The sequence below is a fragment of the Chiloscyllium plagiosum genome, unplaced genomic scaffold (genome assembly GCF_037043375.1).
Source record: "Chiloscyllium plagiosum isolate Xiang-an unplaced genomic scaffold, Cpla_swu_hap1 HiC_scaffold_10, whole genome shotgun sequence".
NCBI lineage: Eukaryota > Metazoa > Chordata > Chondrichthyes > Orectolobiformes > Hemiscylliidae > Chiloscyllium > Chiloscyllium plagiosum.
This window is the reverse complement of record NW_028270148.1, coordinates 108,215,691-108,238,143: the sequence shown is the minus strand read 5'-3', so window position 1 is coordinate 108,238,143 and position 22,453 is coordinate 108,215,691. Positions and strand designations below refer to the sequence as shown.

The following is a 22,453-nucleotide window of genomic DNA, read 5'->3' as shown; positions in this document are numbered from 1 at the left end:
GAGCTGCCACAGGAAATGGTGGAGACTGGTACAATTACAACATTTAAAAGGCATCTGGATGGGGAAATGAATAGGAAGGGTTGAGGGGGATAGGGTGAAATGTTGGAAGATAGGACGAGATACATTTAGGATATCTGGTCGGCATGGATTAGTTGGACTGAAGGGTCTGTTTCCATGCTGTACAGCCCTATGACTCTACAAGTGCCTAAATCAACATACTTGACCTCAGATATATATCCGCACTAACAGGATTTTATTCACAGAGTGCAAACTAATTTTTTTTTTAAAAAGAGTCCCTACTATTTATTTGTGAGTGAAGTGAACAGCTCCATACACCACCGACCTGAGATTACTGATGTTAGTGACTGTCAGAGTGTTAGGGTCTCCGTGTACAAAAACACCTATCTTGTCATCAAACAGGTGCTGAGAAAATAAAAAAACAGACATGGTTCCAATGCTTTTCATCATCTGTTTATCAGGACAAATGCAAAAATGCCAAATTTCAAATCACCACAAGAAGTTATGCGGCAGGAGGAGAAAGTACTTACTGGTTGACAGATTGGCCGAGATGTTGCGGTAGAGAAAAGCATTACTGAATTGGTCCTGATTTTTGAGAATTTTTGACCACCTCCCACTTTTCAGCAATATTCACATCACTTAGTCATAGAGTCATTAACCTGGCTTACGAGGAGAGGCTGAGTAGACTGGGATTATATCCATTCGAATTTAGAAGAATGAGAGGGGGGGATTTTATAGAAACGTATAAAATAATGAAGGGAATAGATAAGATAGAAGCAGGGAGATTGTTTCCACTGGTAGGTGAAAGTAGAATGAGGGGGCATAGCCTCAAAATAAGGGGGGAGGGGGAGAGCAGATTTAGGACTGAGCTGAGGAGGAATTTCTTCACCCAGGGGGTTGTGAATCTGTGGAATTCCCTGCTCAGGGAAGCAGTTGAGGCTACCTCACTGAATGCTTTTAAAGGTAAAGATGGATTTTTCTACAGTAAAGGAATTAAGGGTAATGAGGAGGGTGGGTGTAGGGGTGGGGGTGGTGGTGGTGAGTGGAGCTGAGTCCACAAAAAGATCAGCCATGATCTTACTGAATGGTGCAGCAGGCTCAGTGGGTCAGATGGTCTCCTGCTCCTAGTTCTTACGTTTTTCAGGTGGACTGTTTAGTGAAGCCAAAATGCAAATATTTACATTGTGAGAACAACAAGTTTAGGCATTGAAAACGTGTCATTTCCAGTGTTTAGTGCTGCTAATTCACCCTGTACATCAAGGGCAAAATATTCATTCCATCCTGTTTAAAGTTCCAATATCTGGCAACAAATGGGAAAAAAATGGCAAAACGTTATGTTGATGCATGTGCTTTAATGTGTATTTATTCACAATTGATACCCATGGACAAATGGAGACAAGTTGCTCCTGACAGCTACTAAAGTTAACAGGTAACGTCGACTGCAAACAATCTGCTATCATACGATATTAAGACTTGTGATAATGATACTTGCTCCGACCCAAGCCTCTTTCATCTGGCAAATGAATTTGCTCTTCAGAACAGATTATAGAAAGGCTGTGGGTCACCTTTACTGCATCGGATTTGAAGTCACTGCTTATTCATAGAGTCATAGAGATGTGCATGGAAACAGACTTGGCCCAACTCATCCATACCAACCAGATATCCCAACCCAATCGTGTCCCACATGCCAGCACCCAGTCCATAACCCTCCAAACCCTTCCTATTCATATACCCATCCAGATGCCTTTTAAATGTTGCAATTGTACCAGCCTCCACCACATCCTCTGGCAGCTCACGTACCATTCTCTGCGTGAAAAAGTTGCCCCTTAGGTCTCTTTTATATCTTTCCCCTCTCACCCTAAACCTACGTCCTCTAGTTCTGGACTTCCCCACCCCAGGGAAAAGACTTTGTCTATTTATCCTATCCATGCCCCTCATAAATTTTGTAAACCTCGATAAGGTCACCCCTCAGCCTCCAACGCTCCAGGGAAAACAGCCCCAGCCTGTTCAGCCTCTCCCTATAGCTCAAATCCTCCAACCCTGGCAACAGCCTTGTAAATCCTTTCTGAACCCTTTCACATTTCACAACATCATTCCGATAGGAAGGAGACCAGAATTGCACACAATAACATGGTCAAATCCCACTTGTATGAAGACTTGGGACATTTTCATTGACTGGGAGAGATGGTGACCTAGTGGTATTACCACAAGAGGATTAATCCAGAGACCCAGGTAATATCCTGGGGAGCTGGGTTTGAATCCCGCCATCACCGATGGTGGAACGGAATTAAAATCTGGAATTAATAATCAATTGGTGGGAGAAAATTCCCACCTGGTTCAGTGATCTCCTTTATCAGCGGAAACCTGCTGTTCTTATTTGATCTGAGTTAAACGTGACTCCGGGGGGATCTAAGATGGCGGTGATCTGAGAAAATCACACTGCAGAGCTTCGCATCGCAGCAGGAGCAGGACGGTCCTTTAACCCACCCAACCCAGGTCATCGGGATTTCTTGGGATGTTGGAAAGATTGTGGAGCCCCAAGAAACATTTAAAAATTGACTTACCTGTATTTTCAGCTGTCCAGAAATGCCTAAAAAGGAAGGAAGAGCATCTGAGGCCAGGTCTGCAGCTCAGCCTGCAGCAGCCTCAGAGCAGATTACTCTCCAGGACTTGGTGAACCAGCTCTCGAAATCTCACGAGATGTTGGGGAAACAGATTGAAGAGAAGCTGGCTCCAGTCTCTCTCATGCTGCAGAAGCATGAGCAGCAGCTGGGAGACCTGGAGAAGAGGACGGATGAGGTGGAGCACAGGGTCACAGTGGTGGAAGCTGATGCCAGTTCATTCAAGGATGAGATCCAAGCCCTGAAGACGCAGGTTCTTAATTTGCGTGACCAAGTGCATGATCTTGAAAACAGGGGCAGGAGAAAAAACATTCGGATCATCGGTCTGCATGAGGGTAAGGATCGTGAGCGGCCTGCAGAATTTGTTGAAGATTGGCTTCCGAAATTCCTTGAGTTGGAGACTGGCATAAGAGGATTGAAGATAGAGAGGGCTCACCGGATCGCAGCACGGAGGTCAGGTCTGGGTCAACGCCCTCGTCCTTTCCTGGTGCGGTTCCATCATTACCAGGATAAGGAGAAGGATCCAAAGGCCCTAATTTACGAGGGGTCTAAGATCATGTTTTTTCAGGGCTTGTCAGCGGCAGTGATCCAGACATGAAAATTGTATGATGGTGTCAAGAGAAGATTGAAGGAGCTTGGGATTCAGGACTCCCTGAGATATCCGGCAGTGCTTCGGATCACCTTAGATGGTCCATGCATCTCTTTGACACATCGGAGAAGGCAAGAGACTTTATGGACAAACTAACTTAAGTTAAACAATTGTAGTATGTATAAATATTATTGCTTGGTTATGCGTTTATCATTCTGTAAAAGAAATGGAGGAAATCCGGTTGGAGCTTTGTTTTTTCCCCTTTTTTTTCCATCTATTGATAATAATTTGGTTCAAACTATGTCTGGCGGTGGTTAAGATGTACACTTTAAATTTCTAAGTTAGGATATACCAAAGGATGGGTGGGGTATTTATTCCCTCATTTTTTTTATAAAAGAATGTTTTTTTATTCATATTGATATTCTATGGGGTGTTTATTCTTTTTAGCTTGTGCTTGCGATGCAGCTGTAGCTGGGAGAAGTGAAGGTGAGATGGTGAGATGCCTATTTATGGGCAGTTCGGGATGGGTAGTTGCCCCCTCCGGGCAGGGGGTGAGTTCCCCTACTCAGCGCTCTTGGCGCTTTATATGTTGGTTTGTTTTCTGGTTTTTGTTGTTTTTTATTTTTAATAATTTTGTATGTTTGTTAAATGTAGTGGTTTTAGTTCATGTAGTTTTTATATTTGGTGGATCATGCGACACTAAGGCTCAGCAATTTGTGGTTCGGGTTCCTCCTCTCTGGAATTTAAATGTAATTGCAGAAGATTATGGCTAATGATTTGATTAAATGGTGTACCTGGAATATCAAGGGAAGTCACTCACCAATTAAAAGGAAGAAGGTACTCTTGAGTCTGAGAAAGGAGAAGGTGGATATTACTTTATTACAGGAGACACACTTGGATGACAAGGAGCATCTGAAATTACAGCAGAATGGCTTTGACTGAGTTTATTTTTCATCATTTAATACCAGAAGTAGGGGAGTGGCTATATTGGTTAGGAAAAATCTCTCATTTAAATTGTTGGAATGTGTTAAAGACACATACGGGAGGTTTGTAATTCTTAAAGCCTTGATAAAAGGGGAAGAATATGGCATTTTAAATTTTATTGTCCCCCAGCTCATCCTCTTAAATTCTTGGTAGATGCTATTTCTAAACTGATAAGTCTCAAGTCTCGGCACATCATTATAGGGGGAGATTTTAACTGCCTCATGGACCCCACAGTAGACAGGTTGCGTAAAGGTCCCTCGATACCCTCTGCACAAACTAAACAGTATCGGGTTTGTGTGGGGAATTAGGGTTGGTGGACGTCTGGAGGTGTCTCCACCCTACAGGTAGGGATTTCACGTTTTTTCCGATCCGCACAGATGTCACACGAGGATTGATTTTTTTCTGACCGCTGCGGTAACCCTGGATCTGGTGGCATCCTGTACGATTGGTAATATTGCCATCTGATCATGCTCCAGTGTACCTCATGGTTAAAATTAAGGATGTTACAGTGGATTCAAGGTACTGGCGAATGGATCCCTTTATTCTCACGGACAGCAAGTTTGTGGAGTATTTCTCTAGGGAATTTCGGGCATTCCTAGACATCAACATACACTCGGTTGATAGCTCATCTGTTCTCTGGGAAACTGCCAAAGCTTATGCCAGAAGGTTAGTTATTTCATATTCCACAAGTAGGAAGCGGCAGAAGGGTGAGCAGCAACGTCTCCTTGAAGCACGGTTGAAGGCAGCCGAGAAGGCCTATTTTGACAGACCCTCGTTGGTCAAACTACAGAGGATTACGGCACTGCGGTCTGCAACAAATTCCGTGCTCACACAGACGGCAAAGAAGGAGCTGGCTTTTGCAAAGCAAAGGTTATACAAGCATGGTGACAAGCCAGGCAAATACTTAGCACACCTTGCCAGAAAGAGAAGTGCCCCACAAACCATTACAGCGATTAAGGAAGGGTCTGGGAACCTAACATGTGATTCTAAAAAGATTAATGTGGCGTTCCAGAGATTCTACTCTAAGTTATATCAGTCTGAAAATTGTGAGGAGGGGCAGACCAAAATGGAATTCTTTTTTAGGGATCTGAAGCTCCCGGGTGTGACTCCCGAACAACAGTCCTTTCTCAATACCCCATTATCAGAGCAAGAAGTGCAGGAAGCTGTGAGGCAGCTTCAGAGAGGAAAGGTGCCCGGTCCTGAAGGACTTCCCAGTGAATTCTATAAGGAATTTATAAGTATACTGTCAGGTCCAATGCTGAATATATTTAATGATTCATACAGTCATGTTTGTCTCCCACCATCTCTGAGAGAGGCCAATATTTCACTTATCCTTAAAAAAGGGAAGAATCTGGAAGACTGTGCTTCACACAGGCCCATCTCGCTCTTAAATGTGGACTTTAAGATCCTCTCTAAGGCTCTTGCGTTAAGGCTGGAGACTGTGTTACCCTCAATTATTAAAGAGAATCAGACGGGCTTCATAAAGGGTTGCAGATCCTCCAATAACATTAGGAGGCTGTTTAACGTAATTCAAGCATGCCAACAGCAGTCAATACAGGGATTGGTGATTTCTTTAGATGCAGAGAAGGCATTTGACCGAGTTGAGTGGCCGTACCTTTTCTATACTCTAGACTGGGAGAAAGTGAAGACTGCAGATGCTGGAGATCAGAGCTGAAAATGTGTTGCTGGAAAAGCGCAGCAGGTCAGGCAGCATCCAAGGAGCAGGAGAATCGGCATTTCGGGCATGAGCCCTTCTTCAGGAATGAGGAAAGTGTGCCAAGCAGGCTAAGATAAAAGGTAGGGAGGAGGGACTTGGGGGAGGGGCGTTGGAAATGCGATAGGTGGAAGTCTTGCGGTTGCAAGGGAAGGTGCCAGGAGTGAAGGGTGGGTTGGTGGGGGGTGTGGACCTGACAAGGGAGTCACGGAGGGAGTGGTCTTTTCGGAACGCTGATAGGGAAGGGGAGGGAAATAAATCCCGGTGGTGGGATCCGTTTGGAGGTGGCGGAAATGACGACGGATGATATGATGTATATGGAAGTTGGTGGGGTGGTAGGTGAGGACCAGTGGGGTTCTGTCCTGGTGGCGATTGGAGGGCCCCAAGGGATCCTTCCATATCCGCCACAAATTCACCTGCACCTCCACACACACCATCTATTGCATCGCTGCACCCGATGTGGCCTCCTCTATATTGGGGAGACAGGCCGCCTACTGGCGGAACGTTTCAGAGAACACCTCTGGGACACCCGGACCAACCAACCCAACCACCCCGTGGCTCAACACTTCAACTCCCCCTCCCACTCCACCAAGCTCATGCAGGTCCTTGGACTCCTCCATCGCCAGACCATAGCAACACGACGGCTGGAGGAAGAGCGCCTCATCTTCCGCCTAGGAACCCTCCAACCACAAGGAATGAACTCAGATTTCTCCAGTTTCCTCATTTCCCCTCCCCCCACCTTGTCTCAGTCCCAACCCTCGAACTCAGCACGACCTTCCTAACCTGCAATCTTCTTCCTGACCTCTCCGCCCCCACCCCCACTCCAGCCTATCACCCTCACCTTGACCTCCTTCCATCTATCGCATTTCCAACGCCCCTCCCCCAAGTCCCTCCTCCCTACCTTTTATCTTAGCCTGCTTGGCACACTCTCCTCATTCCTGAAGAAGGACTCATGACCGAGACGTCGATTCTCCTGCTCCTTGGATGCTGCCTGACCTGCTGCGCTTTTCCAGCAACACATTTTCAGCTCTATACTCTAGACCGGTTTGGTCTGGGCGAAGTTTTCATAAGATGGGTAAAGGTTCTCTCTACAGTGTACCTCTCGCTGCGGTCATTACCAACGGGGTACGATCAAGTAATTTTAATATTTCTAGGGGCAGCCGGCAGGGCTGTCCCCTTTCATCATTACTTTTTACGTTGGTGATTGAACCGTTGGCAGAGGTCATCTGTGGCGATCTCAATATATCAGCTCCAGAAGTGGGGTCAAAATTACATAAGATCTCGCTGTATGCAGATAATGTTCTAATTTTCTTGACAAATCCAGCAGTTTCAATGCCTTGCCTGATACAATGCATTCATGCATTTGGCGCTTTTTCAGGGTATAAGATTAATTTTGCTAAATCAGAGGCTATGCCTATGGGTGGTCTTACGAAAGAGTTGGCTCTTGAGAGTGACTATAGATTCCCATTTGGGTGGTCACAGGGGGTTTCGTGTATTTGGACATATTCATTACTCCACTTCTGGATTGGCTGTTCAAAGCCAATTTTACTCAATTATTTGAAAAAATTAAACAAGATCTCCAAAGATGGGAGGCACTTCCCATCTCATGGTTGGGTCGGATAGCACTTATTAAGGTGAATATTCTCCCTTGTTTGCTATACCCTATATGGATGCTCCCCCTGATTTTCAATAAACAAACACTCAGGAGACTGAACAGTTGGTTCAGCTCCTTTATCTGGCACCGTAAACGGCCACTCATTAAATTAGCCAAACTGCAGTTGCCTCACAGATTGGGGGGAGTAGACCCTACGGACATTAAAAATTACCAATTAAGCTCACTTTTGACCTACGTAGGTAATTGGGTTTGTGGGGACCCTCTTTCAATATGGCTAGATTTCGAAGCCTCCCTGGCAAGGTGCCCTCTTACCAGTTTGCTGTTTTTGGACAAGGTGAAGACAGTTAGGGAAGATTGCCATAACCCAATAGTCATCAATACTGTTAAAGCATGAAGGGCAATTCGGCAGAGGGAAGGTAATATTGGCAAAACATCTTTGTTTACATCTTTAGTGGGTATGCCGAGTTTTCAATCAAGTACGATAGATTCAGGATTTAAACATTGGGCAGCTAGGGGTATATCTTGCATGGGTGATTTAGTTGAGGGAGATGTAATGATGTCCTTCGATCAGTTAGTACGGAAGTACGAGTTACCTAATAGAGACCGCTTTCGTTTTTTTCAAGTTAGGGATTTTATTCAAAAAAGGACCACACTTTTGACTGATCCCTACAAATCTGACATAGAAAGAGGGGTACTAAGGGCGAAGAGTACACTCTCTATCAGTACTCTATATCACCAATTGGGGGGTGCCACCTCAGATGAGTCTGATCGATTCTGCAAGATGAGGGAAAGAGAGCTGGGTGTTGAAGTTTCTTCAGAGGCATGGGAGGATATTTGGGGGAATGCAAGGAAGATATCAATTTGCAATAGGACCTATGGTTTACAGTTGAAGATTCTCCACAGGGTCCACTTAGCCCCAGACAGTTTGTCAAAATTTAAACCAGGGGTATCTTCAGCATGCCCCAAGTGCAAGGTCTGTACGGATACTCTTACCCATTGTCTTTGGTCTTGTGACAGGCTTCAAACATATTGGAGCGCTGTAGTGGGTGCAATGGAGAGGATTTTAGGTGTAAGGGTGGAGAAGGACCCTATTTCGTTCCTTTTGGGCCTACCCACTATATTTCCTGCAGACTCGCATAAGGAAAAACTTTTCAATATTCTTACATTCTGTGCAAGGAAGAATATCTTGCTAGGTTGGATATCAGAAAATCCCCCAGGCCTGTCGGGTTGGCGGAAGATTGCTATGGAGCATATTCCCCTGGATTTTCTCACAAGTATGGTACACCTCAAAACTGAGAATTTTTACAAGACATGACAACCCTTTTGAAATACCTGGACACAAATTTATCTGCCACACTAACAAGGGCTTTTATATAGCCGTAACGATTGTTTCATGAGTCCAATATCCAGGGAGGAGGAACTGTGAATGTATGAGTGTTTTGTTTGGCTGGGCTGAGTTATTACTATTTATTTGTTTGTTGTTAGGTATTTATTTAGTTAGTTAGTTAAACAGCTAGTTTAGGTTTTTTTAAATTTTATACTTCTCTATATATGTTTATACATTCGTATAGGAGGGTGGGTTGGGGAATTTTTTTTATTATTTGGGTTTAGTTTTGTACTATTTTGAATTGCATTGTTTTGTATTTGTTTTGTAATATTTAAAAACCAATTTTTTCTTAATAAAAATATATTATTAAAAAAAAGTGACTCCAGACCCACAAAGTGGTTGACTATAACCTGTCCTCTGGGCAATGAGGGATGGGTAATAAATGCAGCTCCAGCCGGTGATGCCCAATAATGCATTTTAAGAAGTGTAACATTTGTTATTGAAGAAAATATAGTTACTTTGCTAAACATCAGGATGTAATGATTGCATTTAAAAAATTAATTCCAATTGCTCCACATGAAAGACCCAGAGAAACAGACACTCCAATTACCAATTCCACCTCTCTACTATTTGCTTTCTCACATCTTTCTTGTAGTGCTGGTCAACTTGTCAAAAAACTGAGGTGCTTTAGCTTTCTACTTGCGATGTCGGACACCTGGGACGACTGTTTGGAGATTTTAATTGAACTCAGTGCTGATGACGGGAATCATTTTGTTCAAGTTATGGAGCTGGATAGTGTGAGATACCATCCTCAACAGATGCTGCTCAGACAATATAAATCTTTGGAATTACAACCACATTTGAATTTGGCCTGTGTGCAGTTTCCAAAACAGTTACGTGTTTCAGTAAAGATGTTTGAAAATGAGGAATATAAAAGATGGGTAGAAACTTTTTAAAAAAGGACCAGGATTAACAGTGAATCTGGTATCTCAAGTACAGATGGCAACAGTCCATAACTTTGATTATTTTTCTTCTCTTCAGAAGAGCTACAGATGGTGATGTTCCTTTGTTAACAAACTATACTCATGCCAGGCCACAACACATTCTGTTAATAATGCTGATGATCTGACGATAATTCACTCCCTAGTGGTCCAGTTAATTATTTCATAAGGCTCACTTCTTTGAATATTTTTGGCTGTTGCTTCTGTGGTGAGTACAGAAGCTACCAGTGTAGGTAAATTATATACCAGAGATCCCCCTGTGGCGCAGCACGCATCTCACTGAAAAAGACAGCTTTTCTCACATTGATCTCTCTCACTGTCGTGTTGCTGTCTCTCTCTCTCTCTTTCTGTCTTTAAATCTCCGTTTCTCAACCCTTTCTCTCTCTCGCCTGCCTCTTGTCTCTGCTTTCCTTCTCATCCTGCCTCCTTCTAATTCTTCCTCTCTTTCATTTCCCACCTTTCGGCTGAGAGATGATACAGGGTGAGGCAAGGCTTGAGGGAGAGAGGTCATCCAGGTACTGGTGGACTTCATTTTCCAGACAAGCCGGACAGCTAAATGTGGCCTTTAAGAGATTGTCTTTGCCCCATCATGAATGCGCTCCCTGTCACATCAGGTCCTCTACCCTCTCAAGTTACCACTCTTCCCTCTCCGTTCTCTGGGTGTCACTCTCTACTCACTCTTCTCAACTCTTAACCCTTGAATTTACCCACCTCTCCTTGCCTTCACTCTCTGTGTACAAATTGGCTGCACATTACATACGCCTTCACTTCAAAATCATTTCATGGGTTTGCAAAATATCTCGAGATGCCAGGCAGTGGAAAGAAGTGCAAGTCTTTCTTTTACCAGGAGCGGGAGGGAATTGAAGATTTTCTGTATGACCTTCTCACTCAGATGTAGACGCACACAGATGCTTTTCACGCCACTATGAGTTATGAAACCTTGCAAACGATTCACTTCTAAAGCCTCATTCCGAGCACAGAAATAACAGTTACCGAGAAAATAAAATGGAATCTAAAAATGTTTACGCAAGCGTTTTGGATGATTTGTGCGATGTTCGTGTGTAATTACAAAGAAGCATTTTTCTTCTGACCCGGCACCATTAACACATAAATAAACCCATCAGTGCACCTCCAACAAGAACAATGTGCACTCAATACACTTTTGTTGCAATCTCACTCCAGACATCAAAGTTAATATGCAATATGTGGACAGATGAAAATATAATTAGCTTCCAATGTTATCAATTTCTCAAATTGTAGTTTTGGCATTTTTCTGTCGAGTTGTTTTATTTTATTTTCATGTATCTTCTCAAATCTCATCGCAAATGAAATAAATTGAATTTCTATAGTGTTCCAAAGAGCTTAACAGCCAAATTAGCTTCAGTTAGGAGGTTAGATTGAAGAGGTTAGGACTGTTCTCCCTGGAGAGTTGATGACTGAAAGGACATCTGTTCGGAGTACTCAAAATCAAAATCATGAGCGGGCTAGACAAAATAGATAGGGAGAGACTTGCAAAAGAAATAAAGATTGAGACGGCAAAGATTTAAAAGCGATGTGTAAACAAAACAAGGGTGACAGGAGAGAAAGAAATATCACCGAGTGAGTACCTAGGGTCTGGAACGCAACGCCTGAAAATGTGGCAGAGGCAGGTTCAATTCAGGTTCTGAGGAAGGGTCACTCGATCTGAAACGTTACCTCTGATCTCTCTGCACAGATGCTGCCAGACCTGCTGAGCTTTTCCAGCAATTTGTCTTCAATTCAGATATTCAAGAGGGACACTGGACGGTTACTTGGATAGAAATGGTGTGTAGGGATATGGGGAAAAGACAGGAGATTGGCACTAAATAACAGAACCCTTGCAGGCACAATGGGCTGAATGGCCTCCTTCTGCACCTTGTGATCCTGTGAAATGCTTCCTGGAGTATCACTCATTCATTGGCGGTCCCTCAGAGATGGGGATGACTCTCTGCCACTCTCAGGGCAAGTCCATAGAGGACTGTATAGAGGCTTCCACTGGCTCTGTCGACTTGGGGCAAAAGGTGGTCACGGGAATGGGTGGGTGGGGCGTTGATGTGGCAGTGTGCTCCTTTCCCTGTTGTCACCTGGCTTCCACTTTCCCCCGACGGCAAGTCTCAAAGTGTTCAATGCCTTCCCAGATGCTCCTCCTTCACTTTGGGACAGTCTTGGGCCAGTGATTCCTTGGTGTTGGAGTGTGATCGCTCAAGTGTAGTCACTGTTGGGAATGAAGCCCAGACAGATCACCTTGGTAGCACAAATAACCTGATGGAACATGCACTAGACCAGGTTTCAGAATACAAAGCCGTAGTTTTCTCCATATTCTGGTCAATTGTACTTATCCACATTAGGTTTGTCAGATTTCTGCATTACAATACTGCATTCCTCTTGCAGTAATTATGCAGCGATTACAAGGTTGGGATTGGGGTCGAACAATGGCTCATGTTCGAACATTGGAACCAAGTCAACATCCAGTGGCTGATCTCACAATCTGAGGCAAATAAAATCTACAGCAACACCGGTGGCTGAACAGCTGCAATGGCTCACCATGAGAAAAACGAGGGAAGCAACTATGGACTAGGGTCTAGCTAACTCACCGAGCCAACTCCCAGTTCCAAGCTACAGCTCTGCCAAGATAACATGACTCCATCTGAATGGCTTGGTGGTATAGAATTGGAGTATTATTGGGAAAGACATGCTTTTAAAGTGTTTGATCCTGTCCAGAAAAAATGCCAAATTTCCAAAAGGGAATAACAATCTGCACTGCATGAGAAACTGAGTGCTGATTAATCATGGTACTGCCCTCGAAAACGCACCAAGAAACTATTGTCCCCAGTGCTTTTGATTAATTCCCAGCCACATTGCTTTTCACTGCGAGAGACCAGGTCCCACATATGAATATATTCACATTCCAGCAAGGCATGATAATTGTGAGCTTGACTGATAGGTTGATTTGTCAATATAATTCCCATCACCCTCAGCAATGTTCATACAGAAGATCGCTTCCCGCTCTGCCCCAGTTTGAAACTTGCCATTCTTGTATCTAGAGCTGAAAATGTGTTGCTGGTTCTTGTATCTAGCCTAATGAGTGTGAGATTAGAAGCTTCAACCACATGCCTTTTAACAAACATGTTTCATTTTATTTGATTTTGTTGCTGATTTGCCCTGTTTTTTTTAAAATCGTCAGTGTTTATTACTGGAGAAACCCTTCACCACCACAATAGGTCAGTTTGTATCTCCGGCTTCACAATAAATTAATTGTGAACCTTGATTTAAATACAGATTGCTCCCATGAGGCTCACTAATTCACACAAGCAGCCCTTGATGACAGAGAGGTTCAGCACATTGGAACTAATTTGACCAGCTTACCTGTCTTCCACACTGACCAGCAATATTGAATTTACGGACTAACCTCCAGCAATCTCCCTGTCCAGGCTGGCACTAGTCTTTTTTTTAAAATGCTGTATTTCTCTTGAACTGGGACATGGGTGTCATTGGCTAGCCTATTTGTTCACCATCAACACCTGTCTAGATTAGATTCCTGCAGTATGGAAACAGCCCCTTCAGCCCAACAAGTCCACACCAAGCCTCCAAAGAGTAATCCACCCAGACCCATTCTCCCTGACTAATGCATCTAACACTATGGGAAATTTAGCATGGCCAACTCACTCTAGCCTGCACATCTTTGGATTGTGGGAGGAAACCCATGAAGACCACAGGGAGGACGTGCAAACTCCACACAGGTGGTGGCCAGAGGTGGGAATCGAACCCGGGTCCCTGGCATTGTGAGGCAGCAATGCTAACCACTGAGCAACTGTGAAAATAAGCTACCCTCTTGAACCACTGAAGTTTGTGGATGCCAGTGTGACTCACATAGAAACATCAAAAAAATAGGAGCAGGAGTGAGACCTTCAAACCTGCTCCACCATTCAATATGATCATGGCTGATCATCCAACTCTGTCCCCTGTTCCAGCTTTCTCTGCACATTCTTTGATCCCTTTAGCCCTAACAACAATAACTTACTCCTTTTTTTTTTAAAGGAGAAAGTGAGGACTGCAGATGCTGGAGATCAGAGCTGAAAATGTGTTGCTGGAAAAGCGCAGCAGGTCAGGCAGCATCCAAGGAACAGGAGAATCGACGTTTCGGGCATAAGAAGGGCTTATGCCCGAAACGTCGATTCTCCTGTTCCTTGGATGCTGCCTGACCTGCTGCGCTTTTCCAGCAACACATTTTCAGCTCCTTTTTTTTTAAAACATGCAATGTTTTGGCTTCAACTGTTGCCTGTGGCAGAGACTTCCACAGGCTCCCCACTATCTTGGTGAAAACATTTCTCCTCATTTCAGTCCGAAGTAGTTTAACTCTGTATCCTTAGACTGCGGTCTCCCTAGCCATCGGGAATATCCCTCTCACATTTACTGTAGTCTGGTCCTGTTAGGATTTTATCGGTTTCTCTGAGATTGCCTGCACCCCCGCCCCCTCTCCTTCACATTGACAGTGAAGGAACGGCAGTGTATTTCCAAGTCAGGATGGTATGTGGCTTGGAGGGGAACTTGTGAATGGTTGTGTTTCCATCTGTGGGCTACCCTCATTCTTCCAGTTGGTAGAGGGTCTTATGGTGCTATCAAAGGGCACTCGACAAATTGTTGCAGTGGGTCTCCTACACACTGCCACCACTGTGCACCAGTGGGGAGGGAGAGTGAATGTTTCGGTGGGGGGGGGGGGGGGGGGGGGGGGGGGGGGGGGGGGTGGACGTTTAAGGGTGCCAATCAAGTACTCTGAATGGTGCCAAGTTTCTTGAGTGATGTTGGAGCTGCAACTGTCCAGGCAAGTAGAGAGTGCTCCACCGCACTCCCAGATGGTGGGACAGGATCTGGGGAGTCAGGAGGACAGTTACTCACCACAGGACTCTCACCTGTTCCTCTAGCTATCGTGTGTAGAAGGTCTGATTGCACCCCCCCCCCCCCCCCCCACCCCTGGCCCAGGGCTTGGAGGCATGAGATGTATCTAGAGGAGCAAAGGGCAGCATGATGGCTCAGTGGTTAGCACCGCTGCCTCACAGCACCAGGGACCTGAGTTCAATTCCTCCCTCGGGCAACTTTCTCATTGTCCCTGTGTCTGTGTGGGTTCCCTTCAGGTGCTCCACTTTCCTCCCACAATCCAAAGATATGCAGGTCAGGTGGATTGGCCATGCTAAATTGCCCACAGTGTTCAGGGATGTGTAGGTTAGGTGCATTAGTCAGGGGTAAATATAGGATAGTATGGGAACGGGTCTGGGTGGGTTACTCTTCGGAGGGTCAGTGGTGGGCCGAAGGGCCTGTTTCCAGACTGGAGGCATTCTGTGATTCAAAGCTCATTGTAACTCAGTTCAGCTTCTCTCTCAGTTTGCTTTGGAGGTTCTTCATGATATTGATGGGTAGCAGCACAGGTCAAGAGACTCGTTTTACCTGGGGAGCCAAGTCTCTGCGATAAGAGAGAGTCAATCGACCCACCATCAACATGCTGGTGTGACTGACTGGATAGACAATCAGTGATGGAGATGGCTGGCTCTCATACTACCACATCCTTCCATTTACAATAGATGCCTTCAAGAAGTGCAGTTGCTGGACTCGCCCATCAGACATTGATTAGTGAACAATTGCCAGCAACAAAATCAGCACCGTTGTCATATCTCATGCAGCCGAGCAGCTACAGAGACATAGAATAATTTACAAGATTAAAAGGATGCCACCAATCCACCAGAGGCGAAATGTTGATACAGATTATATCACTAAAGGCAATATTACTTCACTGCACTCACACCACCCATTAAACTAATATAGCAACCCATCACTGGCATTGCTGATCGATCTCATAGATGGTTGTGACAACCAAATAGTTTACTACTGCCATCTTGGATTTATTTACTTCAACAAAATACAGCCCAGCAATCTGCAAAGGCAAAACTCTCAGCTCCTTTTCGCTTCTTTTCCCACACGTGTCGATTCTTCTAAAATTATTCAGAGAGATGCAGATTTCGAAGTAAAGTTAAACCTGGCTCTTGATATTGCAATCAATCTCTCGAATCTCAGGATGCTATCCTTTGACTGGTGTGAGACACCTGCTCCAGCAACCCTCTCGCTCCCTCTCTCCCCAGCCAATACGGAGTGATTGGAAGAATGTATCTCGGAGTCTCTCTCCTCTCTCTGTATTCCCCATCCAGCCCAAACACTTCCATAAGAAATACACACACAAACAGGCCATTCAGCCCCTCAAGCCTGCTCCACCATTCAATAAGATCATGGCTGATGTTCCTAACATCCACTTTCCTGCCCTTTCCTCAATTCCCCTCCTGATCAAGAATCTATCTCAGCCTTAAATAACACAAGGACGGTGCCCTCACAGCTCTTGCTGTAACAAGGAGCTCCAAAGACTCTCAACCCTCAGAGGGAAGAAATTCCTCTTCATCTCAGCCTTAAATTGGCACCTCTTTATGCACTCTGGTCCGAGACTCACCGTGGGGGAATCATCTTCCAACCGCAATGAGAAATTGAAATAAATAAATCGTATTTAGGCTACAAAGGGAGGTTAGCCAGCATCGAGAACCAATGATACTCCACAGTCAAACAATATGCTCACTTTTCTGCCAATGTCAGTCCCCAAATCGAAGTCAAGTGTGGCCATGACAAATCGCTCAGGCCTAGACACATCTGCGTCAACCAATCAGCAAAGGTCGCCAACAGGAAAGTTTGACCAGCTCCACCAGGCTTTGTTTCAATCCCTTCCAGCACTTCATAGACTTTGAAAGGAAGTGCTCAGAATGCAATGTGAATCTTTGCAAACGCAAGTTACATGGGATTTATTTTTGTCACAAACTTGAAGGAATTAAACAGCCTTCTCAAACAAGAATGCCCTCTCTTTCCAGAGCTCCAATTAAAGTTAAAAAAAAAACAAATAATGCAACAAAGTTATAAGATGAAATATCATCATCTTTCTACAGCTGTTATTTCAATCACCCCGAGGCACAAATGTAAAGCAATATGCTGATTATAGGCAGAATTTTTGTTAAAGGATTTTGGCAGTGTTGTATGGCACTGACCTATTAGAAGTTAAATATTGCAGCTTATAAAACACCGAGTCAGTCTGGGTCAGTTTATGTTTAAAAGAAAAAAGGCAACCCATCATTTTTATGCAAAATCTCTCAAAGATTCGTTCTCTGAATTTTTGGGATGGAGGAATTATTATTACTTTGCATTTGCCTCAAGATTCATTGCTGCTTCTGATATTCATCATTCATTTTTATTTTTCCTTTAGAGTTTAAAAAGAAGAATTCTCTGTCTGATCAGTGGAAGTTATTCAAAGCAATATATTTAATGGGGTGCATGTAGCAAAAGGCCTTAAGCTAGTCAAAAACTTCAATTGCTCATCCATCAATCTTTTTTTTTTAATGAGACTAGCCTTGTCAGCCAACTGTTGTCACAGATGTCTCCCTGAAACAGTTTTCAATATTTTTTGTTGTTCTTAAAGTAAAGGAACACTTTCATTTGCACCCTAAAGATATCCCTATATCTTAGCTGGAGTCTCTCGAGGGATAGAATTTACTGTCTGCAAGGCAGGAATTTGGGAACGTTAAAAATAGAAACAGCAAAACATCATTTGCATTTCACAGAACTCTCACATTAATTTAAAGCTTTACACTTGGAATTTGTGGCTTCGTGGTTCATATCGACATTTTCCAGATTTTTATTTTGCAGTCACGGTTTATACAGATTGTTTAGGCTGCTGCCACAAATCAACACTGAAGGATAATCATCGAGAATAAACACAGAATGTTGAAGATGGGAAGTAACAGAAGGGGGTGCAGTCGTTCAGTAACCCAACGGGAACACGAAGAGTAGGTTGCCACTTGCAGCTTTGCCAGATCACAGTTAACCTGCCTTTCGGTAAACATTAACCTGCTCTCAAGGAATCAACAACAATCCAGCATTTTGCTCCCCTCGATTTAAACACACAATGTACAATTTCTCCAGATCAACCACAACATGACTTAACGTAATCAGAATATGTTTACAACTAACCAGTTCAGAAACACCTATTCTGTTTTTATGTTATTTTACTCCCACATTCTTCAAGAGCTAAACTATTTCTATTTTAGTCTCATAGACCTACTAGAATGAGCATAACTACCCGAGCACTGTCTTTAAACTTACTTTTGAGCATAATGAAAGTGGAAGTATTTTGTTTCTTGTCAAAGAATATTTGCATAGTCAATATTGACTTAATTTTTCAGACTTGCGCATCTTATACAGGTTTTAGACCAAGAGACTTACAATCTGATTCCATAACGATTGTGTGGTTGAAAATCATTTGAATATTTGCTCGCCCTAAGTGCATTAGCAAATGAGCCACTGCTTACCTGCAGTAAGGTCTTGTCAATAGAACGGGTTTAATGTTCTCACCTTATTTTGATCTGCCCAGTAAAGGAATAATCCCTGTGGGTCCACTTTCAAAGTAACAGGAGTTACAGTCGTGGAATCCTGGCAACAAGAGAGAGACACAAAAGTTATGATACTTGTTGCAACCACTGAATCTTCAAAGAAGGTGTTAATGATCAACACCGATAGCATCTGGGTGAAAAATTTGAAAGGCATGTCACATGGCTATTCATATTTAATGCTTCTTCAACTTGTATTTCTCCTGTCAAAGTACTTTCAGACACATTACTGCAGAAATCAGAACCAAGTCATGGTGCAATTTATTTTTTTTAATACATGCACAACATTGAGCAGTAGAGTCACAGCTGTACAGCATGGAATCAGACCCTTCGGTCCAATACGTCCATGCCGACCAGATATCCTAACTTAATCTAGTCCCATTTGCCAACATTTGGTCTTTATCCCTCTGAACCCTTCCTATTCATGTACCCATCCAGAAGCCTTTTCAATGCTGTAATTGTACCAGCCTTCACCACTTCCTCTGGCAGCTCACTCCATACATGCACCACCCTCTGCGTGAAAATGTTGCCCCTCAAGTCCCTTTTACATCTTTCCCCCTCTCACTTTAAACTTATGCCCTCCAGTATTCACACAGTTAATGTCTCAGCCTTCTTCAAGTTTTCGGAACACAGTTAACTTTGTCAGCAGTGGTTCTGAAGTCTTTGATATCATTTTGGTAAATAGCAAGAGTTAACTGCAGCCCATTTTCAATAAGTAACGTTTATTGATTATTATCTTCAAGTTTATTTTAGAGGGGAAAGTTAACATTATAAGAATTTTTACATGCATGCCTGCTGTGGTCTTAAGCTTAGCAGGAACATATTGCTCCCTCAACCTGTTGATGGGTTTTATCACTGCAGCTACTCTGGTCACCATGAATGCTCTAAAGATGCAGCTCAAGATGCTGGAAAGAGAGACACCAAGTAACCATTGACCCTATAAAATGGAAAAGAATACTTTATACTGATGGTCCTTTTAATGACGCTGTGGCTGCTTCACTAGCACCCACTTCAATTTTTTTTTAAATCGTTTTGTTCTTAAAACTTTCCCCCAGCCTCAACAACCCACCCGCTGTCAGTTATGCGTTTCTTGTTTTTCATTATAAAACAATAATATGCGCGGCTGTTAATGCGATTGTGAATGCATTGTTACACATCAGATTTCAGAACCGCAAACACGCCACTGATTTGCATCACTCCAATTAAAAGCAATACATCACACTGGCTGATCTTACAGGCACTGAGGGAGCTGTACAGAGCCAGGGTTTGCACCTTAGGGTCAGCACAGAGCTGAATTGGTGCAGTCCATATCTGCCAGTTGTCCCATTAATACAGTACAACACACAGATCAAAGGACATGAACAGTCACAAATTAATGCTAACCTGAGGTACAGACCAAGGACACATGCACACACACACGCTCAAATATATTCAGACCAAAGATACAGACTTGCTCAAATACGCACAGACCAATGGCACAAGCACACACATGCTCAATATATACAGACGAAAGATACAGACTTGCTCAAATATGCGCAGACCAAAGCACCCACACTCTCCAATATCCACAGACCAAAGCGTGCACCCACACACATACACACACAAACATACACAGACCATAGCACACACACCCAGACAAACATACACAGATCATAGTGCGCACACACATATACACAGATCATAGCACATACACACACAAATATACACAGATCACAGCATTCACACCCACACAAATATACACAGATTGTAGCGCACACTTACAAATATACACAGACCATAGTGCACACACACAAATAGACACAGATCACAGCACCCACACGTAAATATACACAGATTATAGAGCACACACTCACATACGCACACCTACATAGATATACACAGATCATAGCACACACACCTACATAAATATACACAGATCATAGTGCACACACACATACACAGATCATCATACACACATATATACATACACACAAATATACACAGACCATAGCATTCATACCCACACAAATATACACACACCATAGCGCGCACACCCACACAAATACACACAGACCATAGTGCACACACCCACACAAATACACACAGACCATAGTGCGCACACCCACACAAATACACACAGACCATAGTGCGCACACCCACACAAATACACACAGACCATAGTGCGCACACCCACACAAACACACACAGACCATAGTGCGCACACCCACACAAATACACACAGACCATAGTGCGCACACCCACACAAATACACACAGACCATAGTGCGCACACCCACACAAACATACACAGATCATACAGTACACACAGACCACACACACGTGTATACAGATCATGACACACAAACACAGATCACACACACACAGATCACAAACACACATATACACAGATCATAACACACACAAATATGTGCAGAGCAAACACACACATATACACAGTTCATAACACACATATACACAGATCATAACACACAGATCATAACACACACATATACACAGATCATAACACACACAGATGCACAGATCATAACACACACAAATATACATAGACCAAAACACACACACGTTGAGATACAAACAGCTGATGATATGCTGCCAGCCTGGATCTGATCTCCAGACTGAAAATGGGCAGGAAACAAAGCTTCCTAAATGTTGGACACGCGCACGTCTGTAGAAATAAAAGAAAAGACACGAGTTGCGTCGAGGCGAAGCGATAACCCGGAGAGGAATAGCTCCGTAAGGCGCGGAGAGGCAGAGAGTGCGGGGAGCGCACAGTGAGGAAGGGTCGAGGCCAGTGTACCCACAACCGCGGCTGGTGCTGGGGCAAGGCATGGGCTGAGACACAGACAGAGACAGAGACAGAACCAGCACCGGGCTATTTTTAAACCCGTCTCTCCCAGCTCCCTGTGGCCGGTGAGAGATTGCGGGGAGAGTCGCACTCCCTTGCAGGGGAGGCTTCAGGGCAACAGCAGCCAAACCTGCTACTTACAAACACGCACAGAGAGAGAGAGAGAGAGAGAAAACAGGGATAAACAAACAGATAAAGGGGGAAATACTCTGCAAATATTTGGACGAGAGGAGGAATGAAAGTAAATGAGGGAAGCAGTCAGCTACAAATAAAACACAGGTTTGGTCAGCTACAAATAAAACACAGGTTTGGTTACAGGAAATATTAAGCAGCTGCTATATTCCAGGCTCAATACTTACATCATCCCATTTCATAAATTTGCTTCCCTTCTTTAAGTTCTCGGGTACGCTGACAGGTTTGAGCTGAAGGGCGTGTACACCAGCCTGAGCCCCAGCCATTGAGATACATTTAAACTTCTCCAAGTCCAGGTGGTGGAGGAGGGGAGGGGGTGATTATAAACTGATCAAATTAAACATCCCCATACACACAGTGTGTGTGGGGGGGGAAATAACGTTAGTCCAGCTGGCAGTTCCCTTTTCTTTAATGTTCTTCCTTTGACCCCATCCTGCAACAGCACCACACACAAACCCCCTCCCCAGGACCACTACCACTCAATCAGTTGACAGACATCAAAATAAAAACAGCCCCAGTGCTACACTGAGATAGCCAACTGACTCAGTTCTCTCACGTTGCCTCAATGGTCTTGGGAGCAGAAGCCAGTCACTGAGGGGAGGATCAGTGTTGAAAGCTGCAGCAAGACCCCTGAGACGTTACAGGCACTAGACACTTAACATTATATTTTTTAAGGAAAAGCCAGTGACTTGACTGTCTCTGCGTCCAGCACAGCTCTCTCTCTCTCACAAACACTGTGCACACATGTATTGAGTGTACAGCGACTCCTAGCTAACAGTCATTGTCACGACCAATAGTATTAGAGCTCAGCACATTCCTACTCAACAGCAAAACATCCTTAACTTGTGGGGATTTTATAGTAGCACATCCCCTTTCCATACTTGTATCCATCATCTATTCATAAGACACACCATGGGTCTTCAAGGGGGTTGCCCAGGGTTGAGGGAGGTTTGAGCTACAGGGATAGGCTGAATAGGCTGGGGCTGTTTTCCCTGGAGCGTCAGAGGTTGAGGGGTGACCATATCACAAGAGATTTATAAAATCTTGAGGGGCATGGATAGG

At 43.9% G+C, this 22,453-nt stretch overlaps 1 protein-coding gene across 2 annotated transcripts in view; it reads right to left on the bottom strand.

The window, feature by feature from the left end:
* The window catches only part of plcb1 (phospholipase C beta 1), an 867,193-nt gene extending 845,099 nt beyond the window's left edge, over nt 1-22,094 (bottom strand). For both annotated transcript variants that reach the window (XM_043696584.2, XM_043696585.2), the window contains exons 1-2: nt 21,559-22,094; nt 18,321-18,398 (exon numbers count right to left, since the gene is read on the bottom strand). In XM_043696584.2, the coding sequence (XP_043552519.1) occupies nt 18,321-18,398; nt 21,559-21,657 (177 nt within the window). In that variant the 5' untranslated portion in view covers nt 21,658-22,094. The remainder of the gene's footprint in view (nt 1-18,320; nt 18,399-21,558) is intronic.
* Between the last annotated feature and the right edge of the window lie 359 nt (nt 22,095-22,453).